This window comes from Martes martes, assembly GCF_963455335.1.
Source record: "Martes martes genome assembly, chromosome: 3".
Classification (NCBI taxonomy): domain Eukaryota; kingdom Metazoa; phylum Chordata; class Mammalia; order Carnivora; family Mustelidae; genus Martes; species Martes martes.
The window spans coordinates 69,566,301-69,584,095 of NC_137890.1; the positions used below are offsets into that span (position 1 = coordinate 69,566,301).

Here is a 17,795-nt window from a genome sequence, read left to right on the forward strand (position 1 = left end):
CTGTCTGTCTCTCTCTCAACACACACGCACACATACACTGTCTCAGCTGCTTTCAACACTTCGGGAACAAACTTAGGAATAAACACATAAAATATATTAGGCTTATTAAAACCTTTCCCGGATGTATCAAACTCGAAAGCCATAGTGCCTGACGTTTCCTCTCTGCATTGGTGTCTTCTGTTCCATTTGCTTTGTGATTTCTCTTGGCTCGGAAGCTATGTTGATTAGCCACTTAAAAATCAGTAACATCCTGTGTTTTCCAATAACGCGTCCACTTGGTGACTGGCTTCTCTGACGGTCTTTCTGGTAAAGGCGACTCCGATGGAATAGTTTCCAGCTCTCGCACCAGCCCCGGGCGTCCACGGCGCCGCACATCAGCAACCAGACGGCCGGCCAGCTGAACCTGCTCCAACGCTTCTCGCTGCTTCGCCTCACGGCCATCATGGAGAAGTACTCCATGTCCAACAAACACGGCTGGACGTGGTGCGTAGCGCGTTCGCTTAGGAGGGGATCCTTGGTTGTAGAGCGATGTACCCAGTTGCAAAGCTTCGGTAGTGAAATTCGGACCTCTAAAGAAGCCCCTCGTGGCCTTCGCTGCCGATGTCCCGAAAATAAGGCAGCAGTTCCACCTCCCGGTCCACCTTCTCTGCCACGGCAGCGCGGAGGGGATGCGGCCCTGCTGGGAGCCTGGCTTTATCTGTAGCTCCTGTTTAGCTTCCAGGGAAAGCAGTCAGGTTCCGAGAAGGAAAGAAAGACAAGGAAAGGGTGATGAATGGTGAACAGAGGCATGAAAAAGAACTGTCCATAGAAGAATCCTGGCAGTTTGCAAAGAAACAGCTATTGCTTGTACCTTCTGGCTCAATGCAGGGCTCACCACTTAGAGCATTGATTCATTCAAAGGGCATTTAATTCTTCGGATGCATTCTGGCTTGGACTTCAGTGGCAAATAAAAACAAGAACATGCAGTAAACCTTTGTCATAGGGAACTGACATAGCAGGTGTTGAAACCTAAATATGGACCTGTTTTAGATGAGCTGGTGGGTTTGAAAAAATACAAAATATGTCATTAATTGTCCTATGTTATATATGATGTATAGAGAGAAATCGACAGTGCCTATAGAAAAACATTTTGGGAAGTTATAAATTGCATGTCGAATGAATATAACCTTGTGAATTAAAATTTCCTTTAAAAAAGTGCAGCCAATTCTAGAAAAGTAAGGATATAGCCAAGAAGTGTTTCCTCTTCTCCTCCAACCCCAGTTAATTTCTTCTTCTTATAGTTTTTCCATTTGTTTTGTTTCGTCTTATTGGGGACAAGTGCTTATCTCTTGAGAGGTGTGTCCTTCACAATTAAATTGGAAAGTTGTCCCCTTGACTTGAAAACGGAGCCATAAATCCATTCCGCTAACATGTATCATGCTGTTTTATAGTCAGAGATCTAACATAGGCAAGGGGCCCACAGAGTACTTCTGTGTCATGTGATTAATTAAGAGGGAGATGTTGAATTCCCCCTGTGCGTGTTGGTTGTTCCAACAAAAGCTTGGCTTTCCTCTTGCTTGCTTTCACAGCCTCTCCCCACAGGCTGCCCCAAGAGGTTTGCATGACCTGGTTTCTGTGAATTCTAGGTCAGTTCCAAAGTTCATGAAGAGGATGAAAGTTCCTGATTACAAAGACAAGACTGTCTTTGGTGTTCCTCTCATAGTTCACGTCCAGAGAACGGGACAGCCCCTGCCTCAGAGTATTCAGCAAGCGCTCAGATATCTGCGTAGCAACTGCCTCGATCAGGTAGGGTTGTAAATCCCAAACATGGGCCTGGGTTTATGGAACGCCGGACAAAGTCACATCTCCCCAGCCTCACCTAAGGCATCACCTCACTGAAAATAAAAGGCACTGTGATCTCGATAAGTCAGTATTTAATTTGCCCAGGCTACTTCCCGGTCAAGCCACATGAGGGTGTTTCCTCACTGGCAGCTTGAACGACGTCCTGAGGGAAAACTCATGGTTTTTTTGATTTGTTTGTTTGTTTCTCTGAGGGGAAATTCACGTTCATACTCTGTGTGTCAGTAGTGTGTACCCGTGCCGTCAAATCTGCATTCCCTAGAAAGTGGAAGTTACAATTCACACTGCATTTCCTTCTTCATGATTACTCCACTGCCGTCACTGATTTCATAACATTCTTCCACCCCGGTTTTATTGTTTTTTTGAGAAAAGAATTAGGTTTTTATATCTCCTTTTATTGCTTTTTTTAAAAGATTTATTTATTTATTTATTTGAGGGAGAGTGAGAGCACAAGCTGGAGGGGCAGAGGCAGAAGGAGAGAGAATTTCAAGCGGACTCTGCATTGAGGGAGGGGGATCCCAATGTGGGGCTCAATCTCACGGCCCTGAGATTGCAATCTGAGCCAAAACCAAGGGTCTTTGGGAGATGGAGAGGAGAAGTGAGTTGGGGGAAATCAGACGGGGAGACAAACCATGAGAGACTGTTCTGAGAAACAAACTGAGGGTTTTGGAGCAGAGGGGGGTGAGGGGATGGGTGAGCCTGGTGGTGGGTATTAAGGAGGGCATGGACTGCATGGAGCACTGGGTGTGGTGCATAAACAATGAATCTGGGAACACTGAAAAAATAAAATGTAGTGAGGGGAAAAGAAAAACGAGAGTCTGACGCTTAACTGACTGTGCCACTCAGAACCTCACTTGATTGATTGGTTGATTGATTTCCTACCTACCTTCCTTCCTTCCTTCCTTCCTTTGGCACCATGACCAGGAAAACTTAAACCTAAACCAAAGACAAATTTATTTACATCTTTTTAAAATGTGCAAGTGAACTGTGAAAGCAGTATCTGCTAAGTCAACTCTCCCTTCATCTTGTACATTAAAAATCTCAAGCCAAACAAAATACACAGAGATCATTTTCTGTCTCCATGACTGTTTGGGGACCAATGTAATGGTGGCCCATGAATGGACCCAGAGTGCCACCCATTCTCTAATTTACTAGACCCAACCTTTGCTCCTCCAAATTAATACCCATTCATTTCTTAGACATTCTGTCCCCCCAAAAACCCCATATTCCCACTTGATAAATTGCAGTCTTGGGTAGTGGGGGTATTTTCAGGCAACTGTTCTCCAATGGCTTTTGTGTATCAGATTCTTTAATACCATGTGAATAAGCCATGTCCACCTGAAATTACTTGCCGTTTTTACTGATTCACCCTTGGCCTTGGCTCAGTGAACAGGAATGAGCTGAGCTACATGAACTCATGGACCCTGGCTATTGATGCTTGTATCTACTCCGATACTGAGACCACACGTAAAATCAGGATGGTCTCTTGATGAATCAGACACCACTTTTCGATGGAGTGGAATAGGAGTAACTTCTTCATTTGATGCCATCTTTGTGTGGCATCAAATGTGTGCTCCCCTTTTGCCTTCCCACTCCTAATCTAGAGAATATACAGGTATACATTTTCTCCTATTTCTTTCGATGCCATAGTGGAGGGTAGGAGTCATTGCTGTTAATTACTATTGTGGTGGTAAGGACTATTTTGTTTTGAGAAATGGCCTTAGTAGCTTGCCTGCTATCTCTTAGAAAGAAGGGCAACAGACCCCCTTTCTAAAACCGTAGTGCTTACCAGATGCCCCAACATTGACTTGTGAATAACATCTAAATAGAGCAATCCAATGAATGTAGTTACTTAAGTATTATTTTTTTAATTTTAGAGCTTTTACCAAAATTGCACATTAATCAAAGTAGATAATCTATGAGAAAACTTGCTGGAGAGGTGGTCTTAGATGAATATATGGAAATGCCCACTCTGATCTCTTTTGCTACCCTAACAGCATTGCAAACACACCTTATGCATAAGACTTTGTGGCCTCAATTGTACTTTTGTTGTTTTGTTAGCACAGCCCCAAGATTGTGTTTTTGTGGAAGGTAGCCTTTTATTCAGATGTGTGTTTTTCCAAGCTTCTAAATTTTCCCAAGGCTATATAAGACTCATCCCTCCTCCTGGCTAATTCTCTTAGAGTCTTTGGCTCTGCCTTTTAGCCAAGATCAAAAAAATATTTTGTCCTAAACATTATAATGTGTTACCAGTGAATGTTTCTAAGCAAAAGCTCTATTAAGAGAAAACAGTGTTTGTTCAGAAACACCTAAGGGAAATGCAGTCCATCTATGCCATTAGCTTAATAGTTATACTGTTTCTTGAGGGCCCAGCATGTTTTAGGCATTGTCCTCATGGTTTTACATTCACTCTCATTTAATGCCATATCCACCTTGGATAGTGATTTCCACCATGTAGCAATGGTGGAGCCAACACTTGCTTGAAAAGCTAACTCTAGAGTCCAGATTTTTAAAAATTATGCTCATCTGCCACCTGTGAGAATTGTTTGTCCCAGTGGACTTGGAGTGATACCATCCCTACCACTGAGGCACACTTAGAGAAATGGCCCTAAAAACTCATTGGTGAATACACTGTCAAGATTTGTCAATAATGTTGGTTATTACATGATGTAGTGTCCATGTTGTGATCATGGAAGAGTTTTTCTCTAGTCCTAACACCTAAAAGCATTGTGGGGTTTTTTTAGACAACTAGTCTGTTTCTTATATTAAGAACATCTGGGGACCCCTGGGTGGCTCAGTCGGTTAAGCATCTGCCTTCAGCTCAGTTCATGATCCCAGAGTCCTGGGATTGAGCCCCACGTCAGGGTCCCTGCTCAGTGGGGAGTCTGTGTCTCCCTCTCCCTCTGCCTGCTTCTCCCCCTGCTTGTGCTCTCCTCTCTGTCAAATAAATAAACAAAATGTTAAAACAAAAACAAAAACAAAAAGCAGAACAACTGGATATGTTTTCCCCTCCGTATTAGGTGCTAGAAAGATTGGAGCCAAATGTGTGTTCTGCCTGTCATAGATAAATGTAAATTTTTGGGTATGAATTTTGTATATTATTACTAGTTTCAGCTACTCTTTCTATCTTGATTTTCCTTTTGCTTAAATTTTCTTATCTATAATCTTAAATTGCATCTTATACATTTTATAGATCATTTTAAGTCAATTGAATTCTTGAATTGTTTTCTGAATTCTTTCCTGAACAAAGTTGAGTGAAAATAAATGAATTGCAGTACCTCTGTTCTACTCACCACACAGTGTTTAGTGTTGACTGGAAAGCACTCAAGACCTCTGCAGATTCCAAATAATAGGTAGCACTGGTAAGACCACTGTTACTGGGTCCAGTCTCCTGTCTGAAGTAAAAGTCCTACAAATCGAGAGGACAGGGGGCACCAGAATTTCCTCAGTCCTGGCTCCCTGGCTTATTCTCAGTCTCCACATCAAGCCTCTCACTGTTTTCTCAATCTGGAAGAATGCCTTACTGAAAAACATGTGCTGGCAAGGCTCTGTAGGCAAAAGACTCATTTCAAGGACATAAATACTGATTCCAGCTGTAACCAAAATGAATAAGGCAAACCTGTCTTGTATCGGTCTGAAGGAAGAACGTGTAAGATGTCCAAGGGACTTTCACCAGAGCCCGTTACTCCCTTATGAAGCGCTCCACACCTGCGGGGCTTCCCACCTGGGAAGTCATAGAGTGTGGGAAGCACACAGAGATCCCTCTCTAGTCCCCGTGAAGAAGGAAGGGGTTAATAAGAAGGGAACAAGGGAAAACAGGACAAATGCAATGGAGAAGTAAAACCAGGCTTGAAAGGAAGACAGTTCTAGAGCTTTAAGAGTGACCAAGAGCAAATAAAAGGGAATGAATCCATAAGGAAAGAGGGGACAAGAGCAAGAGGGAGGGAACATACAACACACAAGACTGTTCTTTCTTTGCCAGTAGCACCTCCTTGGAACTAAAAAGATTCAGGTCTGCATGAGATCTTGAGACCGCAGCCCCTGGGTCACAGAAAACCAGAACATCGCCGAACACCTTTCCTCCACACCATGCTGACTGGCCCCCCGTACTGCCTCCCTTCACATGGTGCCTTGAACCACCATCCCAGACTCTCTTCTGGCTTCATCCCGGCTCTCAGGGCGGAGGCTTCCTGCAATGAGCTGGCCCCTTTTCCCTCATGCTAAGTAAGCGTTCACCTCCACCATGAGCATTCATCACTGACAGTTGAATGCAGCCCCACGGGGCCCTGAAACATGGCCAACAGTTGGCCTCCTACACTCCCAAGTGCAGAACAGTTTATATATGATGAAACACAGTGTGTCCATTCTCCCCCGCACAGCTGGCCCCAGCTGAAATAAGGAAGTTTAGCCTTTGGTTATGAACCATTTGTAGTCAGACACAGCCGTGTGTGAGAGGATCCTTGCTCTGCTGGTTGAGCTTTTATTTCTGCCCTAAATCCGTGGCACATAGAGGCACAGGTCATGCTTCTCCTGACAGATACGAAGTCACTGCGGGGAGAGGCCAAGCCTGCGGGGCTCAGAATCAGAACCCGCCGCATGCGGTACCTAGGAATCTTTCTCTTTCCGAATAAAACCAACCTTTCTTCATCAGCCAAGCACATTTCTGAAGAAGAGGAAATGGAAGTCCCGATAAGCATCATCAAGTACTAAAAGGATTAGCATAAAAGGGATGCCAAGTAGGAGATTTAATATTATTGAGGTGAAATTTGAATTCTAATGCAGGGCTCGTGTGCCCGACCTCTCCTTCTATAGAACAGTAAGTTTCAGAAGCTCAATGATGCTGGGAAGACACTTCCTACTCAGTACAAGTGTCCCCTACCCGCCGGCTGTTCCTCACGGTCCCCTTGCCTCCCTCAGACGAGATAAGTGATGCTCTGGAACCTTTTCAGATTATACCCTGAGTCCTTGATTTTTCAGAGCCGGGCTTTTGCGTGGAAGACAAAACAGAGGAAAGGAAAAACAAGACCAAGGGAATACTCCCCGCTCACCATTTTACCTGTAAAATGAGTGATCACGGGCAAGCTGCTTGTAAAATGAACGCCGCGTTGCTGACCACCGTCCTTCCCTCTTCAGAGAGGGTGTCCGAGCTGTGCTTTCAAGGTACAGGAGCCCAGGACCTGCTAGGGAGCTGGCAAGGCCTCGTGCGAAATGAAAATGTGAGATCTTTGTTCATAAATTATTAAGAATTTCCAAAATGGTGACAGCAGAGAATTAAACCAAGCATGGGGCCCTGTGTGACTACCAGCAGGGACCGACACAGAGGCGAAGGAAGACATTTCACACCCACTGGGTCTTCCTCGTAATGAAGCTGAGGAGTCTGAAGCCGCCGCCCGCCCGTGGTGATGACAAGGCTGCCCTCAGAAGCAACAGTTTTAAAATGCTTTCTTCTGCTCTCTATTTTTCACCTGGAAAAAATTTTTTCACCAGAATTGCCAGTTTCATCACCACTTTGAAAAGAAGTTTCATCATCACTTTGAAAAGAAATGATTATTAGCCATCACTCAGGCCACCACCCGTGGTTGTCCAGTGAAGGCGTAGGTCAACTTCTCCCTGTTCTCGGGATCTTTGCACCATTGGAAGAATCTCCTACTTCCTGTGTCTGGGGAGTTCTCCACTACAAGGAACAGAAAGCTGTCCCAAGATCGCCTCAACAGGAGGAAATTCATGGGCTCACGTGACAAGAAGTCAGGAAGTAGGGTGGTTCTGGCATTCTTTTTCTCATCAGCCCAGAGCCAGTTTTGAAGTCCAGAGTTTCTTTCCTTCTTTCCCTTCTGCCATCCTTAGCTACTATATCTGGAATCTGGTCTGAGTTCAGACCACCTTTTCTTTATTAGGTTCGGGAAAGAAATTTCCTTCCGTGCTTCCAACAAAAATCCACAGGTCCCACAGATATTTCCCACATCCCTGGAAGATAAGGGTGGGACAGGAAGGTTATCGTCAGAATCTGAGGCAGAACAAATAAATATCCGACAGCCTTCTGGCCATCCTGTGAGATCTGAGTTAGAACAAGCAGTCCAGAGCCCACAGCTGGAGAGCTCCAGACGTGTCAACAATAATTAAAATAACAATATTTGCTGAAACTAGAAAGAAACTTCGAGACAGAACAATGCAAAGAAAATACTGCTGGGATGTGTTCGCGCACGCACACCAGTGTGCCCCCAGAATGAAGCCAGCAAGACACAGCGGATGGTGCCCTACCATTTACACACAAACACTTGTCTGCTCTATTCTTCTGATAGATTCCAATCAGTATCTCTCTGCTGCTCAGAAAATAACAGGAATTCTCAAAGGGAACCACACCGCCTCACAGGAGGATAAATGTTTGTGAGTCACACTTAGGAATTTACCTTCCGGGCACTGGGATTCTGAGAACTCCGTGTAGCCCATCCCTGTGGCACTGTCCTGGGCCTCCTTCCAGAACCAGAGGAGTCGAGAATGTAAACACATGGAGGCTGGATCTCACTTTAGCGATCATTCATCTGACGTCTTGAACTTCTCCTCAGACAGTCCGTGCTTTCTTCTCGTGCACTGTGCTGAAGTTTGGAGGAGGTGCCCGGGGATGACACGTGTTCCTTAGATTCTTGAAGAGTTCTCTGAGTACGGCAAAGTTGGGCATTTTCTAGACATTCCAAACTTTCGGAATAAAAAAGAAAGCAATTACTATTTTAAGTGGCAATATGCCTGGACATCCTGATCTGTGGAATTAGAGTGATAAGCCTTGGGATGCCAAGAAGTATCATTAAGAATGCTGGGTGTTTTGCCACAAAGAGTAGCAGTGTATCCTTTCTCCTGCGACCCGTTCCGCTGACATATACAAAACCCTGAGTAATTCTCTAATTGCCTGGAGTTCTTCTCTTGCTGTCACTGTACTTTAAAGGAATTTGAACTGACAATTCTAAACTGAGCTCTCCTCAGACACCTGAACTTGGGTCAAGGCTGGCCTGGCTCTCGGACACCGCCTGGCGCCTTTCCCCAGGCGTGAGGAGGAGGAGGTGTGGCTGACAGGTATGCGGCTGCTTACCTGTCTGACCACTTGGAATGTTCCTACCTTGCTTTTTGGAAATGGGCCAACCTGGGAGCCCTTGAGGAATGAGAAAAGGAGAGATTGAGGGTTGAATGAAGGACCAAGTTGGAACAACTCAATGCCCTACAGGCATTTAAAAAGAGCAAACATGCAAATTCACTGGAAGCCAGGGGGCCCAGAGACACTCACACCCAGAGACACTTTCTTGGGTAGAGGCAAGTCCAGAGGGCAGAGCCTCTAGAGGGGCCTCGAGTGTAAGCTGCGGACTGACCCTTGCAGGAATCCCTGATCTCCTAGGGCTCCTCTCCACCTCACTCATTCCTACCAGGGGTGTTATCTCCTGGGTGTGTGAGAGGAGCCTTGCTCCACCGGCTCTATCTGCTCGTCAATCAGGAGAGGAGTCTAAGCCTTACGGATGAAAAAGGCATAAGACAATGTCTTGAAGTCTGAATCTCACTTGAGCCACAGCTTATGCACGTAGTAACTAACCAGGCCGAGTAATGAGTGCCAAGCACCAGATTAGAGACAAACATAGGGAGTATTACAAGGATTCCAAAGAAGGACAAGAAATACAACTTTTAAATCAACATTATTGTGTTTCAGGAGCACATTTCCTAAACCTCTCCCACATAGGTGCACTGGATATGGTTGCTTATCTGGAAGCCACTGAACCTTCCATTGACCAAACTTTCTCAAAAGCCCCACTAAGGGCAGGGAAACACTAGAGGGCGGGGAATTTGTCTGGCCTGCTCACTAATGCCGCCTAGCAACTGTCAGTATGCCTGTGATGGAGTGGTATTTAATCACCCCTTGTTGGATAAATGAATGACACGATGGCATCTAGTTAAGAAGACTACTGGTTGCAAAGCACGGCCGTATGTATTTCCTCATTTCCCCTCCACAATCGCCCTGTGAGGTGGCTGTCATTTTTATCTTCGTTTTATAGGAGAGGGAGTCAGCATTCAACTACTGTCCAAAGTAACTAACCTAGTAATTTGCATTTTACTAGTTTGGATGCAATTGCTTCTCATGCAGTCATGATTCCTTGCCTTCTCATCACTCCCAGGGTGCTTGCCTGGAGGATGGCTGGGGTGAAGGTGGCCTCACTAACACGCCCATGTGACTTGTTTCAGGTGGGTCTCTTTCGAAAATCGGGTGTGAAATCTCGAATCCATGCATTACGTCAGATGAATGAGAACTTCCCCGAGAATGTCAGCTACGAGGACCAGTCTGCGTATGACGTGGCGGATATGGTAAAACAGTTCTTCCGGGACCTCCCAGAGCCTCTTTTCACCAACAAGCTCAGCGAGACCTTCCTCCACATCTATCAGTGTAAGTGGAAGGAATGCAAATCAGTGTTCTCGTGGGCACCCATCCACTTAAAAAGCATTCTATAGACTGAGGTCTACTTACACAAGTAATACATGAGTCCATAAAGAAATGCATAAAAGTTATCATTCTCTGCTTCTTTCCAGAAGTAAACTTTGTTCACAGTTTGATATGGAAATCTCCCAGCCATTTGTTATGCATTTGAAAATACCTTTTTGACATCAAAGTTTTCCTTCCCAGTAGTGTTTTGCATAAGATCTAAAACCTACTCTCAGTGTACTTTTAATAACTTTAAAATGAGAAGAGGACACAGTAGAATTTATTTTGTATGTAAATGTTTTTTAAAACTTTAATTTCTTAAAAAGTAAGCATTGCCTTGGGATATATGAAATTCAAAGCCAAATGTGTTAAGATGACCAGAAATAAAAAGCAAATGTATTTTTAATACAATGTATTTTAATTGGCAAAAAGTAGGCAAACCAAATCAAGCTTAAGCTTAATTCAACTCATTTATATTTTCACTTGGAATTTTTTAAGTGATGTTAAATTGAAAATTCTCAGCAAAGCCTCTATAGTTAAAATAACCATTGAATAAAACAATTTCTAATTAAAAAGCATATCTTCCTAAAGGTAGCTACAAAGGGGGAATTAGAAATGAACATATGACTCTTTTCTAGATGCAGTAATGTTATGATTATAAATTATTTCAGTGGTCCAAGTCCTGACTCTTTAGAAAAAAAGAAAAAATAATAATCTGGCCTGTGGACTTTGAGCTTTCAGGAAAATATGCCTGAAATGGAGATCAACAACATGGAAATGATCCAATTTGAAAAAGATCCTTGCTATAGAGAATGTGCTATGTTTAAGGCCTACAATATTACAAATCCAAAAAGGATTATAATAAATACCACTTACAAAAGTGATGACCCACTAAATAAATTTTATTTTGTCAAAGTGAATAGGTTAAGTTAAATTAATGATACATGTCATGTGAGTCCAAACACAGAAAGTTCAGGACTTTGTTGCTGTAAGAGGTCGAACTGCATTTTCAGTTAAGCCTCCCTCTTGGTTTAGAACTATCATATAAGATTCTTTACATTTAATCAGTTCTCAAGTTAGGGTCGGCACTAGTCTGAGGTTAAAACCAGATTGCTTCTAAGAGATAAATCCCTTTGGCCCTTTCTGAGACTCACCAACAAGAAACCAGATCACACCAGCATGTATTTTAGCTGAGCAAACATTTACTGAGTTCCACTTATGCACAGGGCAGTGCTGAGTGCTACAGATGATATGGATGGTTAGTAAGACGTACTCCCTGCTCTTAAGGATCTTACCACTGAGGGAGATGAGACATGTAGGTGTATAACTGCCATGCAACAAAACTGGAGAAATTCCATAATAAGGTTAATAAAGAAAATCCAAGGAAGTTGAGATGAGGACTAGGACTTGTTGGGGACTTTTAAGGTGGAGAAATGGAAGGAACTCGTGCTGAGTGACTCACATAGCATGAGCATGGTCCAGGAAGTTCCAGAGTATTCTCCTGGCTTGAGTGAATGGTAACTGTCTGATGCAGTGCCAGTGACACTGAAAAATTAGACCAGGCCATCTCGAGGAGGGGCATTGAATGTCAGGGCAGAGAGTTCATACTTGATTCAGTAAGCACTGAGGAACCCTTGAGTGTTGTTGAGAGGGTTACCAGTTGCAGTGCTCTCAGCTGCAAAGACAGAAGCAGAAAGCCAACAGATAGTTTAAACAATAAGGAAATTTTGTAATCACACATGACAAGAAATCTGGAATTAAATAATTCCAGAGTTGGTTAATTTCACAGCTGGGTGATGCCAAGGCTGAAGTCAGCCTCTCTCGGTTATGCCCTCAAGGTCACAATACAATTGCCACAACTTACAATGATCATGTCTTCCCAAAGTCACACTCAAAAGCAAGAAGAGAGAAGAAGGGCTTCTCCTGGGGCATATGTCTCTTTTTATCAAGGAGATAAATTTACAGAAGCTTCTAGCATTTATCTCGGTCCCATAGGCCAGAAATGGTCTACCTGTTCTCTCTTAAATCAATCACTGGAAAGAGAACTGGGATTACCACTTTGGGTTTAGGCCAACGTGGTTATGCCATGAGTCTGAGGGAAGGGAAGGGCCCATCTCTCCTGGGCGTATTCCAGACTGCTCCTGAACAAAAAAGTGTATTTTCTTATAGAGGAGGAAGAAGGGAATAGATATTGGGTAGGCAGCCAAGTTTGTGTTTGCCACAAGGGTAAATGTCCATCAGGACTACTCTTGTGACTCATGAATCTGAAATTGGTGAACAAGAGATAGTGGATTGTCCAAGAACTGAAGGTTTGAGAGTGAGCTAACACATTAACTGAGGCGCCAGATTACCTGCAGTGACTTCTAGCAGTGAGACTAGAAATTCAGTGTTTCACGGATAGACTCTGGAGTCAAGGAGAGGGGCTGTTCTTCCTCCCCTTCTCCAGAGCAGTTCTAATTTCAGCTGTGGTATTTCTTGGACTTTCATCAAATGATTAGAATTTGGATGGATAATGAAAATAGTTGAAACCCACTGGTCTCCAGGAGGGAGAAGGAGAGAGAGATCAGAGACTACTCTGTAGTCTTAAAGTTTGGTGACTGGGAGAATATTGAAAAGAAAAGGGGAAGGAGAGCTGGTGTGAGGGCAGGGAGAAGAGAGGCGGTCCGAATCAACTGGATATTGCCATTATCAACACACAGATATGCAGATCTGGAATAGTCTCCTGAGAGCTGAGAAAGAGGCAGAAACTATAGGAGTGTCAAGTGTGACAAAGGTCCACAAGGCTAAGACCCAAAATGAATGGTGAATGGAGAGATTAGTAGTTGATCTTCACAATCATTTTTAGTAGAAAATAATAGAAGATACTTCCTGACGGATAAAGGAATAAGTAAGTAGAGAGAAAGTTGAGGCAACATGTAGCCGTGACAAGATGACTCTTAAAGAAGGTTGGCCATCTAAAGTTGAGTCAGGTACACACTAGACATCTTAGCTAAAGCAGCCTATTTAAAAGCAGTTCAGTGGCTCAACTGAATTTCTAACACTTCAGTGACAAACTTGAAATCGTTAATAGTATCTCCTATTTCAGCACAAGTAAGCAAAAAAGAACAAGGTTCTGCTATAATTTGAACAAAATGGTTCTTTTCTACTAAACCCAGGTGTATCTTGTGCCACGCACTGGATGTGGTGGCGGTAGAGATGGATTCTAAAACATTGAATGTAGTCATCGGGGCGCCTGGGTGGCTCAGTGGGTTAAAGCCTCTGCCTTTGGCTCAGGTCATGATCTCAGGGTCCTGGAATTGAGCCCTGCATTGGGCTCTCTGCTCAGCAGGGAGCCTGCTCCCCTCTCTCTCTTTGCCTGCCTCTCTGTCTGCTTGTGATCTCTGTCTGTCAAATAAATAAATGAAATCTTTAAAAAAAAAAAAAAACATTGAATGTAGTCAGGCTTTTCCAGAAATGTGGATTTGCTGGCTGACCGGGGCCAGGAGTGGGCCTGGCCCTGGAATGTATGACGGCAGGGAGGAGCAGGACCCAGACAGGTCATAGCACAGCCTCTCTGTAGCAGCAGACTCCGGATGTCTTTATCATGTACCCCTACCAGTAGTAAATATCTGAGCATGTATACTTATTTCTTTCTCGTAACAGAAATATACCGTGATATACTGTGCATGTTATAAAACATACCCAATCTGTATTTTTTTTTAAAGATTTTATTTATTTATTTGTCAGAGAGTGAGCACAGGCAGACAGAGTGGCAGGCAGAGGCAGAGGGAGAAGCAGGCTCCCTGCTGAGCAAGGAGCCCGATGTGGGACTCGATCCCAGTACCTTGGGATCATGACCTGAGCCGAAGGCAGCCGCTTAACCAACTGAGCCACCCAGGCATCCCCCAATCTGTATTTTTAAAGCATGAGAGAAAACATAAACATCATTGCAAGTCCTGATACTTTTTTCTCACAAGTCGAGGATGGCCACAGGCACATTCCCCCCCCCTTCAGCCTGCTGCAGAGACCTGCTCTAGAACATGGTATTTTAAGAAAGACAGTGTAACCAAAGTGAGCTCCTGACGGTGTCTTTTGGAATGAGAAGAATAAGGGCAGTGAGTCAGACATAAAAGATCAGTAATCAACCCAGCCGGGGGCAGCACAATGCAGTGCCTAACACCCATTTGCTGTGATTTTCCCTATCAGTTCCCAGCATATGTTTGGGGCCAGTGCCCTTCTAAGTCGGCATCACCAACACCCACCACCACCACCCCACGAGGACCACGCTGAAGGGGAATGGCCTGACAAGGCCAGACTCTCTCCAAAACCTTAGCAAGCCTGGTTCTTCTTCCCCAAGGACAACCTCAATTTCCATTCTCCCCAAGATTATGAAATGCATGCCATTGGGTCACCACACGGAGCCAATAGCGCACCTCCTTGCACCGAGTCCTGGGTGACCTGTTGGAAAAAGAAAGATGTGTCCGGCTGACCCTCAAGGAGCTGACCCACTAGGATTCCAGAGGGCCAACCAGCTCAATCCCACCACTCACGGTTAATTGTGCCAAACTGGCATCGAGGGACTGACTACCCCACTAGGGGTGGGGAAAGGCGATACTGCCATCCCCTAACACAGTGGCATCCAGAAACACCCCACAGAGCCCTGGGCATCCCGAAAGGTGCTTCCCACGTGTCTGGTAGGAGGGTGGACATGAGGGAAGATGGGCTGACAGGGCCCCAGCCTATTGCTAAGTTCAGTCAGAGCAGAAAACCAGTTTGAAAACAACTGAGCAGTTGGACTGCTCAGAGACCACGAAAGGCCAGGACGGGGGCGTTCCCTGCCAAATCATATCTCATTGTCAAGGTGGGGGGGTTTGGAGTTGGATGGCTGGGATTCCAGTCCCAGCTCTGCCTCTCACCAGCTGAGTGTCCTGAGCAATGACTGACTTCTTTGTGCCATTAGTGGCCGTCGCCATGGTTGTGGACGATGGTGACGTCTCTGAGTGCGTCTTCACACGGGGAAGGTGGCATTTACTCACTGTCTCCCTGCTGGCTGGTTCTGCGGCTGTCCCGCTCATGACCCGGCACCCACTTTTCCACAGATGTCCCCAAGGAGCAGCGGCTGCAGGCAGCACAGGCTGCCATCCTGCTGTTGGCCGACGAGAGCAGGGAGGTCTTGCAGACGCTGCTGTGTTTTCTCAATGACGTGGTCAACTTGGTGGAAGAGAACCAGATGACACCCATGAACCTTGCTGTGTGTCTGGCCCCCTCCCTCTTCCATCTGAATTTACTGAAGAAGGAAAGCTCCCCCAGGTGGGTTTTTCTTATCAACACCTAAACCAGGTATTTCCCATAGTTGATTAAAAAAAAAAAAAATTCTTGTGTTGTATTTCAGCTTGGAGAATTGTCAGCATTTAGTTTATAATCAGAAAGTATTTCGATGTGACCGAATTCACCTGCTAGATATAAATCCAAGTAGTCCCGAAGGATGCCCGTTGTGATCCAGAAGGCCCAAGGAATTGTGTTGCAGTCTGTGTGTAGTGTGTGAGGGGGAAGGAGGAAGAAGTACGAGAAGTCCTATTTACAGTCTTTAATGAGACTTAAGGCTCTGGCCCAGCGGCCTACAGCGACGTGGTTTCAAACTCAGGGGAGAAACTAGATGAATTTCTCCCCCAGTAGTTATTCCCGCCCTTGTATTTTTCCCAAGATTTTTCATTATGAACCGTCAGACTCTTAGTCTGACTCAGAGTATCTAGGCCGTGTGGTCACTGTTTTTATTTGGAAATGAGAAAGTCTGGGATCTGGATCAGCACCCAGGCGGGAAGCAAAAACCAAAGGGATGGGCTCGGTGTTGCGAAAAGCTCTCGAGTTTGGGATCTGCTTGCAAGTCTGCCTTTCAATTACAGAGTCATACAGAAGAAATATGCCACCGGGAAGCCAGATCAAAAGGACCTCAGTGAGAACCTGGCAGCCGCGCAGGGCCTGGCCCACATGATCACAGAATGCGACAGACTGTTTGAGGTGAGCGGAAGGTTCCAGCACCCTTCCTCCGAGCTCTTGGAGCCAGATAAGACGCTGGGAGGAGTGGTGGCTGCGTGTGCCGCTCAGAGGTGTTTGCTCCTGACTTTACAATGACAGTAGTACGTACGCTCTGCAGCTCTGGTCTTTGCCTCCAGGAAATGTGACTGACTCTGCTGGTTAGGCACCTGGGGTTACCACGATGCTGGTTTTCAAGAAAATGGTCACATTCCCTTCCGTTGCCAGGTTCAGGGCCAGCCAGCCAACTCCAGAGCCGCGTGTGTTAACTTGGACTTGATTAGGTCCAACATCTGCGTGTGCGTGACATTGAGCAATCCCTGTTCACTAAGAATCCATGACAGCTCATGAGTTTAGCCGCAGATATGTTCAAGAAGTAACTCAGCTAGACTTCTGGCACACTTTTTATTGTAAAATTGGCATTTGTAAATGGGGAAAGTGTGCTAAAAAGGTAAAGCTATTTCTAAGTCGTATTTGACGTTTCCCTTAAGTCTACATGCTCTTAAGTTTCCTGAGCCCACATTTTGCCAAACTGAATAAAAATGCATTGAAGGTAAAATAAAAGAAAGACTGAAAGACTGAAGGGGAAGTCATTCCATGTTGTGAATAACAACTGGAGTCTCAGAAACGTTTTTGTTTCTCCTGACTTTAGGAAACTCCCCCACCCCAGCCTTGCTGCGGATCTTGGGAAAACATCCTTTGCCCCCTGGCACTAGGCCCATTGCCCATGCTGTGGTTTTTGACAGAATTACTTTGCTTTCTCTGTGAGTCTCAGCCTTTCTTTAGCTCAGTGTGTTGCTCTTTGGTGCATCTGTTGGTTCAGGTCCCGCACGAGTTGGTAGCCCAGTCCCACAACTCATACATGGAGGCTGAGATCCACGCTCCAACTCTGGAAGACCTGGGGACCCAGATGGAAGAGAGTGGGGCAACTTTCCATACGTACTTGGAACATCTTGTCCAAGGCCTCCAGAAAGAAGCCAAGGAGAAGTTCAAAGGCTGGGTCACGTGCTCCAGCACAGACAATACAGATCTTGCATTCAAAAAGGTAATCTCAGGGACTGGAAAAAATTACCCCCAGAGACCCCTGTGTAACAAGCAGGGATTTGTTTTCCTTTAAAAATGGCCACTCCAGGGCGCCTGGGTGGCTCAGTGGGTTAAAGCCTCTGCCTTCGGCTCAGGTCATGATCTCAGGGTCCTGGGGTCGAGCCCCGCATCGGTCTCTCTGCTCAGCAGGAAGCCTGCTTCCCCCTCTCTCTCTCTGCCTGCCTCTCTGCCTACTTGTGATCTCTGTCTGTCAAATAAATAAGTAAAATCTTAAAAAAAAAAAAAAAAAAATGGCCACTCCAGGGGCACCCGGGTGGCTCAGTCAGTTAAGTGTCTGACTCCTGATGTTGGCTCAGGTCATGATCTCAGGGTCGTGAGATCAAGCCCCAAGTCAGACTCCATGCTGGATGTGGAGCCTGCTTAGGATTCTCTCTCTCCCTCTGCCACT

The 17,795-nt window shown here is 45.2% G+C and overlaps 1 protein-coding gene across 6 annotated transcripts in view; it reads left to right on the forward strand.

Moving 5' to 3' along the window:
* STARD13 (StAR related lipid transfer domain containing 13) overlaps nt 1-17,795 on the forward strand; it is a 516,117-nt gene that overhangs the window by 490,996 nt on the left and 7,326 nt on the right. For 3 of the 6 annotated variants that reach the window (XM_080798625.1, XM_080798627.1, XM_080798624.1), the window contains 6 exons: nt 313-483; nt 1,569-1,785; nt 10,057-10,255; nt 15,370-15,580; nt 16,174-16,288; nt 17,127-17,348. In XM_080798625.1, the coding sequence (XP_080654751.1) occupies nt 313-483; nt 1,569-1,785; nt 10,057-10,255; nt 15,370-15,580; nt 16,174-16,288; nt 17,127-17,348 (1,135 nt within the window). The remainder of the gene's footprint in view (nt 1-312; nt 484-1,568; nt 1,786-10,056; nt 10,256-15,369; nt 15,581-16,173; nt 16,289-17,126; nt 17,349-17,795) is intronic. The other 3 variants (XM_080798626.1, XM_080798629.1, XM_080798628.1) reach the window with 1 other exon arrangement.